This window comes from Muscardinus avellanarius (genome assembly GCF_963383645.1).
Source record: "Muscardinus avellanarius genome assembly, chromosome: 2".
Lineage (NCBI taxonomy): Eukaryota > Metazoa > Chordata > Mammalia > Rodentia > Gliridae > Muscardinus > Muscardinus avellanarius.
The window spans coordinates 26,943,563-26,963,713 of record NC_137787.1 but is presented as its reverse complement, the minus strand read 5'-3'; the positions used below and the strand labels follow the sequence as shown (position 1 = coordinate 26,963,713).

At 33.8% G+C, this 20,151-nt stretch overlaps 1 protein-coding gene across 2 annotated transcripts in view; it reads right to left on the bottom strand.

The window, feature by feature from the left end:
• Positions 1-20,151, bottom strand: part of ERBB4 (erb-b2 receptor tyrosine kinase 4) — a gene marked incomplete at both ends in the record, with an annotated part of 1,174,461 nt that overhangs the window by 530,858 nt on the left and 623,452 nt on the right. For both annotated transcript variants that reach the window (XM_080689981.1, XM_080689982.1), the window contains one exon: positions 16,573-16,759. In XM_080689981.1, coding sequence (XP_080546107.1) covers positions 16,573-16,759 — 187 coding nt within the window. The remainder of the gene's footprint in view (positions 1-16,572; positions 16,760-20,151) is intronic.

The window sequence follows — 20,151 nt, the reverse complement described above, 5'->3', positions numbered from 1 at the left end:
GTTTCAAACTTTGATCACTTAGGTCAAGAGTACAAACAAAAAGAAAACTTTTTAGATGCATATAATAGGTATTCATTTTGAGTGTCTTTTGTGATTTCAAAATCTTAACTATTGACTGTGGCAGTTATCTCTGTGGACAAACTTACATGAGGGAGTGTTTATCTTTGTAGTGTGTGTGTGTGTGTAAGAGAAAGAGAGAGAGAGACAGAGACAGAGACAGAGACAAAGAGACAGAAGGATAGAAAGAAACAAAGAATGAGAGAGACAGAGAGAGACAGAAAGATGATTCCATAGTTCATTTGTAATTTGCTCATTTACCCTTTTATTCTCTTGGCAGGATGTTTCAAAAGAAAGTCGTGTATTTTAAAACATAAAAAATAAAAAAATAAGAAAAGAAAACCCGAAGAGTTTCTTGCAAGATAGACCCTAGAGCAAAGCTTGAAAACATCAAATAAAACCCCTCCAGCGTGTTCTCCCCCTGTGATGCCTTTGTACATTCATTTCAGCCCGTGGGCACATTTCCCATGACATACAAAAGGTTCAGAGCCATGCTGCTAAGTGTACACATGTATGGATCCCTCATTTGCCATTCTGTCTACTGAGTTCCATTCTGTGCCCTGTAAAATTAATTTTATTTGAAAATAAATTCTAAAAGTCAAATATCATTTCAGGCCATAAACAGAAAAACAGTACTGCAGCAAGTTGATTATGTTTTTCCTTAGATATGGGTCAGTGACAGCCAATGTGCCTGGATATACACAATAGTTACAAGCTAGGCACACACACTTATTTGTATGTATCTCTGTACACGTGCATACATATGATATGTACATTCCTATATTTTTATAGAGAAATGTGTGTGCGCACACATCCACTTTCTGTTATCTATTTACGAGACCATTTTCCTATGTGTCTCTTTAATCATTTTATTTTCTTTTGGTTGGTTCTAGTTATATATCTGTGTTTATTTTTCTTTATGGAACATTGAAATAGATATGATATGTTATTCGGTATGGGTTGATTATATCCTCTAACAGAAAATACCTCTGTTTCCTAACCTAAAATAATGTGGTATACACAAAAACTTTTCTCTAAGTCACAGAATTCAAAGAGTTGCAACACAGTATACATATAATTGTTAAATATTTTCATGCCTTGCTAGGAAGATAGGCATGGTCATTATTTTCTTTATATTAGGAAACATTTCATCATATATTCAAGTAATTTTTAAAATTTATCTAAGAACTTTTAAAGTGATTCCAAGCAATCAAAGAATCCAAATTATCAATTTACCTGACTTATGGAATAAAAGAATGTGTACAAATGTGAAATAAGTCTAAACATGTATGTGAAATGTCACAAAAATGCCTTTCCTAAGTCTTCATCTTTGGAATAAGATTCCATTTGAGAATGCAAGCCCAAGCTCTGTGTGGCTGCTGAACTTTGAAACCCAGAGGACTCTGCACACAGCCTTGTTATAGCAATTGAGCTGCCCAAGCCACTCTCAGTGCTGGTCTGCTTTTTCTTTAGAAGTTCAAGCTCCCAAGCATATAAGTGAGTGTTTTAATTATTTAGAAAAAAAATAAAAAAATGTCTATGGAATTAGATCTGAACCATTTAAAACGAGTCATCAAAATTTTAAAGCAAGTTCAGCAAATGAGAACTGAGAAATCTACTTTGTATTGTTTCTTCTATTTAGAATCAAGTAGGTGCCATCTAGACATTTAGATCCCATTTTTTTCTTTATAATGGACATTTAAAAAGAAGCAAAGATTAATGAGTTTCAAATACAGTATAAAGTAATCTCTGGAGAAACAAATTCTTAGTTGCATTGTTAGCTCTGCCAGCAGGGACCTTTGAATACTCTAAGAGGAACTAAGAAATTAAGAAATGAACAAAAATGAATAGGATTTTCTTGGCACCACTGGGAAGCCTTGGCTTAAGTTCAGTATGGAAGCCCAACAAAATCGGTTTGGTTGCTCAACTCAGGTTATTTTTTTCTCTAAAAGTCATCCAGTTTTTTGTTTGTTTGTTTGTTTGTTTGAGTAGGAGGCCTTAAATTTATTAAAAAATAATAATAGTTCTACTTCTAATGACCATGTACTGAATATAAATACATTTGTTTATTATTAGTATATAATAGTGTTACCTTCACACTGAAAAATTAAACCTTAATCGACATCAGTAGATATGTATATGGGGCTGTATTTTTTTTTAATCAAATGCTTAAACTTTAGTTCCAAGAGCTCAGAAAGCAAAAACACAGTGCTGTTGTTTTCTGGTTTAGAAGGAGAGATATCAAGTCTTTATTTGTTCTAAAGAAGGATCTTGAACCCTAGGAAAATGTTAAACACATTTGCCTTAGAAGTTAGAAGGCAGGTAGACGTTATTGAATAAAAGAAAGAAAGAAATTCTTCTTTCATATCAGAATAAAATATGTAGCACAGGAGGCATTAGGTGATTGATCTAAAATTGCAAGTGATTTAAAGGTGTATTTTTTCATAAGAGAAGTGCTAATCTGGCAACTGTAAATGTGCTTACAAATAGACTGGTTTTACTTATGTAAATACTGTAAACATGTATGGATTTTTAGTAATGTTTATCTTTTGGGTTTTGCGAATCGTTTACATTATTTTCCAAAGAACTTGTCTAAACTAGTAGGGTTAAATAGTAATTTGCAATTATAATTATAAATATTTTCTGAATAAAAGAAATTGTGGAGCCATTATTCTCTGTTTACATTTCCATGTGATATTCAGAAACAGGTTAGGAGCTGCAATTTCTATTAATTTGAGCATTATATATTATTGTTTACCCCACCTTTCAAAATCTAAGATTGTGATTCAGAAGAAAGGGATTTAAATGTAAATGAACTAAATTACATTAAATCTCTCCTTGATTTAAATTCAGATTGTACATTAAAGTGATATAAAAACACTTCACCAAATACCATTGTTTGAATTCTTTTTTCAGTATTTCATATTGTATGGTCTGCCAATGCAATGGAAGAGATCACGGCCCAAAGTAATACTATTAAATACATAAAACAATGGGATGGCCACTTATATACTGATGATATTCAGTAAAGTCACAAAGGAGTTAATAATGCGTATGTGACCTCGGATGTATTTATTTTACACGAGTGATAATTAGGTTTTCTCAATTTTCAAGAGGCACTTGAGCCAAGACACTAATTCTTGATTCACCCCTTTTCCCTGAGCGCCATAAGCCGGCATTTGAAGTATGATACAATTTTAATTACAAAGATTTATCATGATGACATGTAATTTCTGAGTACATGCAGTGACAGCGCAACGCATAGATGTGAGGTTCAGCCCCAAGTTCACTGTATGAACAATGAGATGAACGGTGCGGGCTGCCTCCTGTTTCATTTCGGTTTTCTATCTGTGTGATAGAAAGATGTACCCATAAGTATGTCAAGTTCTACTTCATTATCTGTCCTTTCTTTTCTTTGCCAAACATAATAAAACGTATTCCTTGAATAAGACTAAACAGTTCATATCAAATTTTATAATATTTCACAGGTATTTGGTGACTTGAGATTACAATTTGGCCTCTAAATAAATGTACAGTGTTACATGCATTTCCTTATATTGTCAAATCTTCCTACTGGTGAGTGAGAATGCATATCTATTCACATATAAACTGATACATGCTTTGGAAGGGTATTTTTAACTATTACCTCCTTCTTCTTACTATCTTGAATCATCATATTTTAGAAGGCAGTGGAAGAGAACTACACTAAGAAAGGAAAACAACTCATCTTGTATAAATTATCCTTTAGGAGACTCAATTTCAACACAAGAGAGATATTAATTTCTAAATTCCATCTTCAAATTGCATTCTATATTCTCTCCAATTCTGCTTTTTTTTTTTTTTAAAGGAAATAGGGATTGAACCCAAGGGCATCCTAGCTTCGAGCTATACTCTCAGCCTGTTTTTTAATCATATATATATATATATATATATATATATATATATATGTATGTATGTATGTATTTACAAGCATATGCCACACCCAGCTGTTCTTTACTTTAAAACAGGGTCTTAATAAATTGCTGTGAGCCTCACTGAGTAGTTGAGGATGGAATCCTCCTATCTCAGCTTCCCAAGTACTGGGATTACAAGCATGTACCACCACCCTAGATTCAATTCGCTTTTTTAAAAAAATATAATTTTAGCCTGGCATGGTGGCACACGCTTGTAAACCCCACGCTTGGGAGGCAGAGACAGGAGGATCGTGCAGGTCCGAAGCTAGCCGCGCTGGCTTAAGAGATCCTGTTTCCAAATAAAATATAGTCTGGCAGTATAGCCCGGAAGTAGAAGGGTTCCATCCCCAGTACCACGAAAAAAATTACATATATACATACATATATATATATATATATATATATATATATATATATATATACTTTTACTTTTATTGGTTCATTTTGCTTTTTTAGAGCAATAGATTAAGTGATTTTTATTGTTATTTAATCCTGACATATCTGCTATATTTAAAGATAGTATATAATTTAATTTATAGGTTTCAAACATGTTCTAATAAATAAAATGTGAGCTAAAATAAAATAATATGAAATATGTTTCTATTGAGGCCAAACAAAAACTGTGGGAAGAATGAGTTAGAAAGTTTCTAAACCTAATGAAACTACATGACTTTTAATAGTTTTAAAATCTCTTCTATCTTCTTCTCTGAAATAGTATTATCCTCCTAAAGACAAGTGAATCTAATAATTATTACAACTAGAAACAAGAGAGATACACTACTTCTACAAAGTAAATGCTTATTGATTATGGATGTTACTATAATTAACAGCAGGTGGAGAGATAGATGGATAGATCTATATGTAGATATTTGGCTGTCTACATTCATTATGCTAAAAAGAGGGCAGTCTCCCAAGGCAGCAAACCATATGAATCAATATTTTTCTTTACTTTTTCTAGAAAGGTTTCCCCAAATTGTTATGACTGTAGTGCCATAACCAAAACAATTTGACTTGGCTTTCACCAAAATTATAACTAGAAGATATAAAACATATTGTCCAGATGGATCACAAGTATTAAGGAGAGATGAGGAAAGATATTATTTGAGTTGGGGTAACATAGAAAAGTGTTTTGGTGAACTTCAGGTCAAACTAGAAAGAAGCTTAGATGCTGGTATCCTAGAGTAAACCTCAGATTCAGATGAAAAGTTTGGTTGGTTGGTTTTGAATATTTTTGTGTGTGGTACTGGGGATTAAAGTCAGGGACATTCTGACTCTGAGCTATACCCCCATGCACTTTTTACTTTTTATTTTGAAACAGGGTTTTCTGAAGTTGTGGAGAGCCTCCATAAATTAGTAAGGCTGGCCTCGAACCAACTGTCTCATTCTCCCAAGTACTGGGATTACAAGAATGATATGTATAATCAAGAGAGAAAGGTTTCAGGAAAGTTTCCAGAATAAATTATTTTTTTTAGCCTCTGAATCATATTTCCATATCTTTTGCCTATAGTAGCAATAAATCAGCTACATTTCAGAGGGAAATAATAATTACAACTTTCTGGCTGGTAATATTTATTATATTAAAAAGGGTTGGGTCAGGAAAATTTTCAGTGATCTACTATGACAAATATACAAAAATGGAAAACTTTATTAACAATTTAGGAACTATTGGTCATTTTACTGCAACTTTATATGCTCAGAGGCATCTAGTTTCAAAATACAAATAATAGCAATTATGCTAAGATTCTAGGAAAAAAATATGTTTGTTGAACCTATGTTGTCTTTACAAATTACTATGTTGTATCAATTCTAAAATATATGCATTTTCTTATTACTGTCTTTAAAATACTGATACATCTTATAATCTCTTACTTTTTTCTTTTGCTGTACTGGGGATGGAACCCAGGGGCATTCTACCTCTGAGTTATACCCCCAGCCCTATTTTTTATTCTTTATTTTTAAACAGGGTCTCACTGAGTTGCAAAGGGCCTCTCTAGGTAGCCGAGGCTGTCTGCAATCCTCCTGTCTCAGCCTCCCATATGCTGTTATTACAAGTGTGTTGAGTATTTTGCTTTTTCTGTTTTTAGTGTGACCTAAAATCATCAACGCTAAATGATACTTACAACTGATGGTAACTTAGATTTGCTGAAATATGGTTGATATCTATTTGAGGAAACTTTTCTAAAGGGTATCTTTTATGTAACATCATTTTTTACTAAATAAATGTTATGTTATAAAAAAGAAGCTTTCAACATGAACTGAGGAATTCCAAATACACGGGAAATATGCTAGAAATAACTCATAACAAAGTTTTCAAATAGTTTTTTATTACAGTAATAATTATAATCTTCTAACACTTCCTTAATTGTATCTTTTTAAGAAACAACTTTTGGGGCTAAATTCTAACTAAAAATTTATACTATAGAAATTAAAGGAAAATGTAGAAATTCTATTTTTAAAGAGTCATACTTTTGAAAAGGAAAACACGCATGTTAGTTCTAGCCAAATTATAGAACCAACCCAGGTGACCATCAACAGATAAACAGATTACAAAATTATGGGGCATACACAAAATTTAATTCTACTCAACAAGAAAGAAGAACAAATTTATGTCATTTTCAGAAAAATAGATGGACCTGGAAAACATTTTATTAAGTGTTATTAGCCAGTCACAGTGAGTGAAATAAAACACATATGTTTTATTTCATATTTGGAAGATAGGGATTAACTGGGATACAAGAGGGACTTTAGATAATAAAGGAGAAATTTCATTAGAGAAAGAGAGGCGTGGTTTTGGAAAGAGTGAGGAGGTAGAGAGGAAGAATTAATGACAAAACCACTTCTACTGACTTATGTACATATGTGAGGATATCAGTGCAATCTCAGTATCTTGCACAGGAAGGGGAGAGTAGGAAAGGAGTCAGTGGAAAGCTCGCCAAGTGCTCTGTGCACGTATATTACTATCATTCCGAACTAGACTACGATGTGAGAATATAATGCACCAATAAAAGTATAAACATATAAGAACTTTAAAATTTTTTTAAATGAAAAAGTAAAAAAAAAAAAAAAAACCTAAGCTCAGTAACAATTAGCAGCTTAAAGGACATTTAGAAGCTATGCGTACCACTCAGAGTTATGCAAATATAAAATATGACTAGATCCTAAATAGTAAATAAAAGAGTTTACATTTTACAATTTGATGATATGAGCTTATCATTTATTCAATTATAAAAGTAGATTTTTTTAATTAAAAGTATATTTCTCACCAGGCGTGGTGGCACATACTTATAATCCCAGCGTTTGGGAGGCTAAGACAGGAGGATCGCACAGGTTCAAAGCCAGCCTCAGCTACTTAGTGAGGCTCTCAGCAACTTAGTGAGACCCTGTTTCCAAATAAAATATAAAATAAGTCTGGGAGTATATCCCGAAGGTAGGAAGTCCCTGGGTTCCATCCATATTTTTATTTAATAAAATAAAAATAAAATAAAAATAAAAGTATACTTACTTCTCAAACAACACTAATGAATATTTATTTCAGTAAGTAAACTTAATACTTTATACAATTTATAACTCAATTGTCCTAAGTATCTTAGGACTAAGAATTCTCATTATATTCATATAAGGATGAGAAACTGAGGCTTAGCTTAGCAAGTTGAATAATTTGCCCCCAGAAAGGACTTGATCACCAGAGTGAAGATCCAGAGCCTACAGTCTGGCTCTCCATGGTTATTGCTGTCAAACCTCACCTACTGCACTGGGCTGGGTAAAGTATGTTGTCTAACATTATTGCTGTTAGCTGCATATGGCTGCTTAAATCAATTAAGATTACATAGAATTAAAAATTCATTTCCTCAGTCACATTAGCCTCATTTCAGAAGCCATATGTTCGCTCCTAGCCCCACTGGCCTGTTATACAAAAAGAACATTTCCCTCCTCACAGAAAGTTCTAAGGGACACTGCTAATGTTTAGCATAAAACACATTAAAATGGATGCTCTCACTTCGCAGACATGCTTGACTATAAAAGAATAAAAATAAAAAAAATAAAAAAAATAATAATAATAATAATAATGGAAGACACTTCCCTAATGCTTTAACACTGCAGCTGTGGGGTAAATATTTGTCAGAAATATAAAATTTACTGAGCCAAGACAGGTATGTAGAGATAATTTAAAAGAACTCACATCTCAGCATAATGTCTTGAATGTACAAGTAGGACAAAACAAAGCTAATAAATATTTGAATTGACATCATTCAAAAGAATCTTGAACATTTACCAGTAAAATTGAGTCAGCTAATAAATGAGTCATGGGCTAACAGTTCAGTCACTGTGATTTTTAAAAAGCCACAATTGGGTGGCAGTGGTTTTAGAATGAGTTCATAGATCAAACGCTGTGGAATCAAAGTTGGTATTTGCAATATTATTTTGTGTGCTTGTATTTTGCTGTCAACTTACTATCTATAATATATTCAAGTATTTCACAAATATCAAAATAAAACTATTTCTAAAATGCAATCTTGAAACCTTTTGCTTAAAGTTGGATTGCTTACATTTGCAACCAGTTCAACATTTCACTCACTATGGTGTTGCTTGCAGAAATTATCTTAAACAGTTCTTGGGAATGGCATAATACAAATAAATGGAAAATAGACCTAGATTTTAACACAAGATGTACCTTCATAGCCCCAAGGCCTTAGGGCAGGTTTTCTTAGATGTATAATTACAATGAAGCTGTTTGCCAGATCAGCAATATAGGGCTGTGCTTTGCAAGGCAAAGAAAGGAAATTAAAAGCATTTTATGAAGTGTAAGTTCCATCAAAATATGGGGTGTTACATTTATCACATCTTTGATAAAAATTTGGAAGTGAATAAGAGGTAAACTCATTCCTCAACTCGAACTGAACGGTACGGGGTCTGCTATATTCGGGGTATGTCCTCAAATTGAGGTATTAAATGCATTTGGTTGTATTCATGTATTTGTGTATTTTTCTAGTAGAGGCCTCCCAGAGACTCCATATACTATTCAATCCCTCTAAAATGAAGATTTAAGTTATTCTTAAATATTATTCCTACTTCTCCCAGCCTTCTGCCAGCAAACTAGACTGTGCAGTGATCCAGTGGTTCTGGCCCAGCATGGCCACTCCTCCCTTGATGACTGGAAATGGATACAAAGAATTTGTCAGTTCCTTACATTCCAGTGTGTTCAAGTCAGAAAAGGCTAATGTTCAGGAGTGAGGATGGCACATGGGTATTGTAAGATAGTTACTGTTTTCCTCAGAGAGAAATTAGAGCCACAGTGGTAACTAATCATTTTGTCAAGCTGCATTCCAGACCCTGAGAAGCAGAAGTTCTATATTTTCTAAATTCTATAAGCAAATAGCCACACTTTTGGTAAAAAATGGGTATTATGATTTTGTTAGAATGCCCCCCAAAGAAAAATCTCCTGTTAAAATTATGGACCCTACGTCAGGAAGGTTCAAAGACAAGGCGTGACAGGAGGAGATGGGTCACTGGGGGCATGGTCTTGGGGACTATACATATACCTCCCTGGCTGCTTCCTCATTCTCTTTTTCTTTGTCTCTCATTCTGTGCTACTAGCTACCATGACCTAGAGTGACTTTTCTCTATGCCCAAGCCCCACAACTGCAGTTTCCGCCTTGCAGCTGGCCAACCATGGACTAGACCTCCAAAACTGTGAACTAAATAAAATTTGCCTTCTCTACATTGTTTATGTCAGGCACTTTGGTCACAGCAATGGAAAAGTGCACTAAAGCAATGGAATTTAATAAGGGTGTTGTTAACTGGGCGTGGTGGCACATGCTTGTAATCCCCACACTTGCGAGGCTGAGACAGGAGAATTGCACAGGTTCGAAGCCAGCCTCAGCTACTTAGGCTCTCAGAAACTTAGACCCTGTTTCCAAATAAAATAGAAAATAGGTCTGAGAGTATAGCCCACAGGTAGAAAGCCTGTGGGTTCCACCCCCAGTACCACCAAAAACAATAATAATAATAATAATAATAATAATAATAATAATAATGGGATTGTTGACCTTACAAGTTTTTTTAGAATATATATTAGGGAAAGAAACAGAGAGATATCACTATAGCTTAAGAACAAAGAATAATATTCACAGAGGTTTAATGTTCAAAGTAGGGAATTTCTTAGGAGACTCCCATAATTCTAGGCTTCCCTCAGTTTTTCTAAAGGATACTGTAGGGATTAAACAGAATGTTTTCGTGAAAGTGTTCATCAAGATCACTAAGTGGGACATTAATCAAAGGGGCTGTATTTTATGGTCTGAGTAGATCCTATAAATGAGGATATGTTCATCATGAAGGAAAGGGATTCATCCCAAAGGGGAGGGATAAATACATTCCTTGGAAACCCACCCAGCTACACCCTAACCCAATGTTTCTTTTCCTATGGACACTCTGCTCTCTAATTTATAGTATAGAAGAAGAAAAAAGTTCATTTAGTCTTCATTCAATTCTATGAGTTTAATCACCAATTCTCTAAAGCTAAGAATAAGTGACAGAGAAACTTGCTGAAATGACCATTATAATTCCTTGATCCCATAATTTTAATATTTCTCTTTTTAAAACTTCTTATTCATTTATAGACACAATTACATCATTGTGGTTTTCTTTCTTCTAGTCAATACTGTCTGACATGATAAGAAAATATTCATACAAATATTTACATGAATGCATATACTGGGAATTGAACCCAAGGGAGCTCTAATTCTGAGCTTCACTCCCAGCTCTTTTATTTTTATTTAGAAAAAAGGATCTTCCTAAAATGTTCAGGTTAGCCTTGAACCTTCGATACTCCTGTCTCAGTCTCCCAAATAATGGGATTATAGGTGTGCATCACTGCACTCAGCCACAAATATTTTTTAAAACACGGATTAAAATATCACTTCTAGAAATGATGAACCCTTGCCGGTCGTGGTGGTGCACACTTATAATCCCTGCACTTGGGAGGCTGAGACAGGAGGATCGCACAGGTTCGAAGCCAGTCTCAGCTACTTAGTGAGGCTCTCAGCAACTTAATGAGACCCTGTTTCTAATAAAATATAAAATAGGTCTGGGAGTATAGCCCAGAGGAAGATAGCCTCTGGGTTCCACCCCCAGTGCCACAAAAGAAAAAAGAAAAGAAAAGAAATGATGAACCCAATCTAGAAATTGATTCCTAAGTAAAAATGTATCACTCTTTTTCCTGATTCTTTTTTTTAATATTTTATTGGTGCATTATGCTCATACATAATGAGCAAATACATAATGAGCTCATACAAAAACTTGTGTGTACATACATCACCGATTTAACCCCTACCCAATTCCCACCACATTCCCTCCCCTTCCCTCTCTCCCTTGCTTGGCTTAGTGGTTGACTTCGATATGTTTAAGTACATTGTGTGTTTTAGAGATTTTCCTTCTCCCCCCCTCCTTTCTTCTCCTTTAGGTTGTCTTGTTTGTTTCTCTATAGGATTTCTTTTTTTTAATTTTTTTTATTGGTGCATTATATTCATACAACTTATTGGGGTAAAAAACTTGTGTGTACAAACATGTACTCATCGCTGATTTAACCCCTACCCCAATCCCACCCCATTCCCTCCCCGTCCCTCCCTCCCTTGCTTGGCTTAGTGATTGACTTCGATATGTTTAAGTACATTGTGAGCTTTAGAGATTCTGATTCGTATAATGTTTACTATAAGGGTTTGGTTCTACTTTTTTTTTATGGTACTAGGGATGGAACCTAGGGACATTCTACCTCTAAGCTTCTCTCCCAGTCATATTTTTTAGTCTTTTTAAAATTTTTTGAAACAGTCTCACTGAGTTGCAAAGGACCTCACTAAGCAGCTGAGGCTGTCCACCTCTATCCTCCAGTCTCAGCCTCCCAAATGCTGGGATTACAAGCACGTGCCGCCACCACCATGTCCGAGTGGGTCTACTCATTTTTGAAGTCATCTAGCCTTAAACTTGAACAATTATTAGATTTTTGTGTGTGTGTGTCCAAACATCACAATATGCTGAGTAGTTCTTCTAATGTAAATATTAGTAGTACATTTGTCAATCATCCTGTTTAGCATCAACCCAAGCCAGGCATGGTGGTGCATAGCTTTAATCCCGGTACTTGGGAGGCTGAGGCAGGAAGATTGCAGATTCATGGCCAGCCTCAGGCATTTAGTGAGGTCCTCTGCAACTTACTCACACCCTGTTTCCAAATAAAATATAAAATAAGGCTGGGAGATAGCTCAGAGGTATAATGTCCTTGGGTTCAATTCATAGTACTACACACATATAAGCAAGTGCACACACACACACACACACACACACACACACACACACACACGAGAACTAACCTGCTTGAACCCACTCAAACATTACTAAGACCTTTCATGGAACAGCACTCAAAAATCAGAAAGAAAAAAAAAAAAACTCAGAAGGAATATGCCTCTTGTCCAGGTCAGTATAAATGTCAGAGCCAATGAAGAGTAAAATCTGATGATGGAGATTTGAAATGAAAGGCTCAAACAACACTTGCTTGGCAGCAGACACTGAGAAAGAGGAGAGAAGTGCTCTGAGGTATCCAAGACAGAACACTTACTGAAAGCAAATGAAGACAAGCCTTAGGCTTCTCACTGCCAGAGAAACAGATCTTACACACAAAGTAGTTTCAAAATAGTATCAGAAGGAACACTTAATTTCGGAGCATCTTTTTGTTTAAGCAAGTCACAAAGCCCAGTGAAGCAACAGGAACCCATTTGAATATGCGAAAGAAAACACAGTATTTTTATCAATGTGTCGACACAAAAGAAAGCTAAAACCAAAATAGACACAGGGAAAGAGAACTAAGGTTTCCTAAGCATCATTGACGTGACAGGTACTATAGCTGACTGTTTCCTACTTTATTTGATCAATGCATATAACAACACAATGACATAGAATATTTTTCAAAATTGTCAAGATAAGAACCTGAGCCTGAGAGCAGCTCAGGCTGTAAGTGGCAGATCAGGCACTTAAACAGAACTTTTCTGATTCTACATCCCTGTTTGGTAAAACAAGATTTTCATTTAGCCAGAAAAGATGGCAAAGTGTTTTTCTTGTCTTCAAATAAAGCTGCAGTTGAAAATATTTAAGGTAGGTATCGATGTCTTTAATCCATGCAATTGCTTTTGGTGAGCATCAGGCTTAACAGTAATGTTTACCAGCAAAGTTAACTTACATTGGTCTACGCAGCATCTAACCATTAACCATGTTGCATTACTCTTCCTACTTCTCATCCCCCCCAACTACTTACTTACTTTATTACAGTGCTTAAAAATAAAACTTTTATTAAGCATAAAATTCACCACCAATTATTACCGTCTATGTTCTGGGTTATCATTAGAAAAAGTTGGTATTGGACAAAATGTTGATACAGAACATCTATCACATCATTTTTCTCATCTCTAAGTCATTTCATGTATTACTTTCTCTCCAGAATCCCACTGTGCCATTTTAATTCTAACCTAGCATAATATATATTTCTTGTCATTATTTTAAACATATATACCCTGTCTTATTTATTTCCTTTTCTTTACAAAATGATACGTGAATAAAAATTATTTGCATCAAACAAGTTTGAAAAGGTTAACAAGATATTGCTCTACCATTCTGGTAGCACACCTTTAATTAGAATCACTGGAGAGGGATTTAATATACCTATTTCTGGGTCCTATTTCCAAAACTTATCATTCAGTAGGTCTTGGGGGAGGGTAATGAATTTGCATTTCTAATATGATCCCAGATGATATTGTTAGTTCTTTGAAAACTGAGTTATAAATTTAATGCAATGTTGAAAGTTAGTTTCTATGTATATATATATATATATATATATATATATATATATATATATATATAATCTTTCTTTGTATAACACCTAAACAAATAACTTAAAACAAACATCTAATTTCCCGAAGTGAATTACAGTATTTGCGTATTGTTTTAACCAGACTACCTAGAACATTTATCTCTTTCTGATTTTATTATATAGCCAATTTTATTCCAAATTCCTCTTCATATTAACAAGTATAATCTGTCTCTCCTCATATATTCTTCATTACAAACCCAAGTATATGTATTGTGTAATATCTGACTCTTAGAATTGGTGCTATAATATTAATCAGATCACCTAAAATAAGTTTGGTGATGCAAGACTTCTTATAAAATAATTTTGGCATATATTTGTCAACCACCATAGAAATAATTAAAAAAATACAAGTCCTAATCACTACTATTTTATTGCATATTTTAATTCATATTTATAAAGTGAATTGATAATCACTCTTGAACAAATACAATCATTAATTTATTACCGAACTCTACAACTACACCAGAAAATATTATAAGGTTTTCTGACAGAGAAAAAAATAATGTTTTTAAAATAGCAGTGTTAAGCCAGGCGTGGTGGCACAAGCTTGTAATCCCCACGCTTGGGAAGCGGAAACAGGAGGGTTTTGCAGGTTTGAAGCCAGCCGTGCTGTCTTAGGAGACCCTGTTTCCAAATAAAAATATAAAAAATGCATCTGGGGAGTGTAGCCCGGAGGTAGAAGGGCTTCCAGGAACCCCAGTACCACCAAAAACTAAAACTAAAAAATAAAATAAAATAAAATAAAATAAAATAGCAGTGTTAAGCCAGGCGTGGTGGTGCATGCTTGTAATTGCCGTGCTTGGGAAGCAGAGACAGGAGGGTTTTGCAGGTTTGAAGTCAGCCGCGCTGGCTTAGGAGACCCTGTTTCCAAATTAAAAAAAAAATGAAAAATATGTATGGAAGTGTAGCCCGGAGGTAGAAGGGTTTCCAGGAACCCCAGTACCACCAAAATTAAATAAATAAATAAAATAGCAGTGTTATATATTGGTATAAGAAAGTCATAAGTTAAATGTGGTGTGAACTCATTCAACAGCTAAGATATGTTGAAAGGTGGCATAATTTTGACCTTTTAAAATATTTTAGTTAATGCTGATATTAAATGTAGAAATAAATGTACAAACACTTTAAAGATTACCTTTATGTATGAAAAATGTCTCAACTACAACATCCTATCGATTAATATTGGGATGTAAGTATTAGAAAGAAAGAAAGCTATTCATTTTAAAATCAAGAGAAAAATCATGAAAAAAATCCCACATTATTTTCTATGCAAGTTTTAACTGAATCATATTATTTTTAGATTCCTAATTTCAATCATTCAGCTTTTCCCTGCTCATTTCTTTCCAAAATTCTTCCTCCTATCATTATTTACATGTAAGTAGCAATTTAGAAAAAAAAAAAACACCATTCTTCAGAGGAACACTATCTTTGAAGGAAAGAAAAGTAAAAATGTTGATGAAATGAAGAGATTTATAAATTTCTGTTCCTTCCTGTTGATTGAAGGAATTTATAAATTCTGAACAATTTGCATTCACCATAATTTTGTAAATTCTATAGCAATCATGTCCTAAATAAATAGCATAATCAGTATTCTATTCTTCACTCAAAATATTCCAATATTATCTCACATGTCTAACTATGAACTTATTTCTAACTTTTAACTTTATACATTTTATATCTACTGTGAATATTAAAAATATTCTTATAACTTGACCATATTCATCTTGTTTTGTACTTAATATGCTAAGGCAGCATCTCTAAAATGTTTGATTTTTCAATGTCAAGAACCATTACCACTGGGTGGACTTCAAATACATATAAAATCACATTTGGATGCAAAATGTATAGATCATATGAACTTAGATTAATGTCATAGTGAAGACTTCTTTATTCCTTTTTTTAAGTATGGATTACTAATTAACACATTTTGTTTAGAGGGATACACAGCAAAATTCTGGAGTAGAAAGTTTATACCAAAAGCCTTCAGAGCTTTTCTGAACAATGAACTACATGAACTTAAAAGATATCAATTTCTTCAAAATGTTTTTTTCTGTGGCAAGATGATAATTCTAGGTTGCTGACATTATGTACCTCCAATCTTAGAGTGGAGAAAAATCACTCTGATGATATTGAAGCATTCTGAGAAAGAATTACTGATGGCATTTAGTGAGCTACTGAATAGGAGAAATGGAAACTGAATAAATTAGTTTTCTAAAAATAAGGTGATTGCACAGAAACCTAAAGATTAGTTGAACTAGATAGAATGGCTTGAGTCTTACTGAACTTGAACATGAGTGAGAGCTGTGGAGTTATTGCAGAGATTTGATGATATGGTCGACTGTTCACCTGCGACCACCAAGCAACATCCTTAAACCTGCTTCGTATCTAGGTTTGCAGTCACTGAGCATTTCCTTAGAGCGCACTTCTGTTCTGCTGAGATACAGTATTATGGTATCTTTCAAACCACACTTACAAAATCTGTAAATAAAAGCAAGAGCACCATACGGCATCATTTCTCATAAAAAAATAATAGTAGATATTTTGATGCTTTGGAGTATTTCTCATTTTAATACTACAGTAACCAAAAATATCCATATGTGTTGATAAGACATGCCACTGATAATCAAAACATATTTTTTTCTGTTTTCCTACCTGTCAAGTTCTTTAATCCAAGTTCTTGCAGTCCAAAGTTTCCATCTTTTCTGTAGTTTAGAAATATTGCCAAGGCATATCGATCTTCATACAGTTTTGTCCCACGAATAATGCGTAAATTCTCCAGAGGCAGGTAACGAAACTGATTAAGAGCCACCAATACATAGCCTGTGACTTCTCGGATAGACTGAAAAGACACAAGCAATTGTCTCTGTTAAAAATATAGTTAATTTGTCAGTATGTGTACATACTCATTTAAATAAATATATTCAACTCTAATTTTCAGCTTTCAACTAGATACATTAATTTCCACTTCAGATTTTTATTCGACACTAGATTCATATTCATATTGGCCTAAAAATAAAGATAACAAATGGTCTTGAAGAATCAGCTATACTTTTAAAAGGTCATGAATGTGCTTATAAAATAATGGAATTTTATGTGGTATTTCTCATATCTTAGATTAGAATACAGTGAGAGGGATAAAGTTCTCATTCATTGATAGTCTATACTGAAAATACTGAGTTGCATTAGTTTGTTACTTTGAGGCAGATTTAAAATGGCTCTGTTGGTGTTTAGTGCTATAATTATCAATATATATATATATATTAGCCTTGTATATAAACTATGCTTGTGTAAGGAATATATTTATAAAAAACATGAATTAAAATTGATTATTGTATAAATTTATTATGACTGCACTTTTTACTTTTACTTCCTTTTATTTAAATTTTCCTTAGTATGAGTTAATTACTTGAAAGCTTGTGAGACATTTTAGAGTAAAACACTGTTGACAAAAAATGTTTTTGAGTTTGATCTGATATTACAGTTTTCAGTAAATTAATCAAGATGATCATAACAGTTATAGTACACAAGTTTATTTTTAAAAGTAGGGTTAATATAAAAATTCTAAAATGTTTGTATTACTTAATGATATTATATCACTTTAAGCCCTTTTATTTTCAGATGTTCCAGTGCTTAGACCTTTATTAAATTTTTTCTTTATCCTCATTCCCTTGGTGATTTTAAACACTTTAAACTTTGACCATCTCCAAACTTTTATCTCTACACTCTACTCCAGACTTAGATATGCAACTGTCTACTCAATATTCTCACTTGGTTGTCTAATAATACCTTTCAGATAGACCTATCAAAACTTGAACTCCTATCTTAGTTCCCTATCCCTATAGCAGGCTTGCTCAAATTAGTCGAGGTCAATCCATCCTTTCTCATTTTCAAGCCAAAATATTATGTTGTTCTTTGACTCTCACACAGAAAATACAATCTATCCTATTTGTTTCATTTTCAAAATGTTCAAGATTTCAGCCACTTCTCCCTTCTCCCATTGCTACCATCTGACCCACCCTTGTTCCACATCTAGATATTCCAAATAGGTCCCAGTGCTCACTATTTATCTCTTAAAATGTATTCTTAGTTGAAACTAGCAATGGTCAAATTTCTTGAGTACTCTGGCTCTTCTCTGGCCACACTGTTTAACACCAGGTAGTCTTCTGGATTAAAAAAATGAAAATGGAAAAAAAAAAAAAACATCCAGAATCTGCATTCTCTCTTTCCAGATCATTCTGCAAACATCTAAAGTCCTCATTCAGGGCCTTTCATTTCATCTTTCCCAGTCTGTCCTCCCAAATGCAGTCTGAGAAATATGTACACATATCTATACATATCTACAATGTACACAATGTATACATAGCTACACATATCTAGTCCAGATATAGATGTCTAAAGGGAGAAGATACAGATGGTGGCTACTGAGCTTGAGCTTCTATTCACCTGCATGAAAGACCTCCCATAATGTACAATAGAATTGGATTGAGAAGAAATTTCAGAATGGTGCCCATTTCTCGCCATGCCTCCATATTCCTAAAGAGTTGAAAAGTCCAGCGAGGCCAGGATCAGAGCCTGCTGAGCAGCGAGCCCAGTGCTGGGGCCTTCAAGAGTGGGATCGGAGCCTGCAATGCGGCATCCACAGAGAAATATCACAGAAAATAAAAAATCAGATTCTTTCCCTAATGTGCAAAGACTAGGAAGAAATGGGCAATAGGAGGAAATCTAGTTGAAGAAAGGGCCCTATGGGGTAGCAATTAAGACAACCTATCAGAGGGGACAGGGTGGGGGAAGATGGAATCTCTTTAAAGCACATGATGTACTTTAACAAATATATCAAAGTCAATCACTAAACTAAGCATGGGATCAAAGAAGGGTTAGGGAATGGGATGGGGATTTGATAAAGACTAATTGGATAATATGCGCTTGTATATCCTCACAAGTCTTGTATGCCAATGAGATGTTTGACTACAATACACCAATAAAAATATATTTAAAAAAAGAGTCGAAAAGTCTTACATTGTACCTGGCCATCCAGTTTGCTATAAAATTATAAATTCCAAAGTTGGTGAATGTAGTATTTTACTTAAAAATCTCTGTATGGTTTATAATAAATATTAAGATATAATACATATGGGACTCCATTTATACTTTTCTCCCAGGCTTCACAATTATTAGGGATGAACATATTGCTGGTAATTACCTAGAAGAGTAGAATCCTAATAGAACAAATATCAAGATAAAATTATTCATTCATATCTAGCACCATATTGGGGACTCTGAGTTATTATGGATATTCCTGACACAACGCCTTTTGGAGTAAAGAGATGAATACTTGAGGCAAAATTAAAAAGGGGGTGAAAAGTTGGCAGTGGCATGCATTCCTTACACACCATAATTTGCTTGAGAGTGTACCTGCCCAGAAGAGTACTGCAACTCTTCAATTCCTCCCTCAATCACTGTTCCATTGGTTAAACTATTACTTCTTTGAGTTTTTAGAAGAAAGATAAAAAGATATGATGGCATCATATAGTCTAAAAATAATATTAATTCATTTATTATAAAAATAATTTATCTTTTAACTTATATAGAAAATTTAGTTCGGATAAAGTATATTATTATTATTCTTTTGCTTAAAATATGGCAAATTCATCATTCTTCCCAATAATCTTCCAACCAAACATAGAAAATGACTCCTCTTATTAAGTCTATAAAAACCCATCGGTTTATTCTAGGATAGAGGAACACAGAAATGGTATTAGAAAAAAGGAACATGAATGAAGAATACTTAGGCAAAAGAAGAAGTTAATGAGCAGAGAAACGATATTATTACCAACTTTGCAGGACTTATATATAGAGAAAACTAGGTATTCATTGGTTAAACTATTACATGCCCCTTGGCCTGGGCTTTGGGCCATACATTAGTTGAAGCTTTAAGTTAAGGGCCCTACTATGTGTGGTAGGTATGATACAAGAGCAATACTGAACACATAGAGAAAAATCAACTAACATGGAAAAAAGAAATTACAAAAAAATTAAATGTAACTAGAATATTTTTGCATTCTCATGTTAATGTATTTATATCTAAATTAATTGCTCTGTAAAGTATATTCAATCTTCATTCCAGAGCATATGTTAAATTATTTTAGAAATAATTTTGATATCTTTACAGTGTCACATTAAAAGCAAAAACCATTTTCTTATAGATATTTGGGTACTGGAAAAATTGGTCAT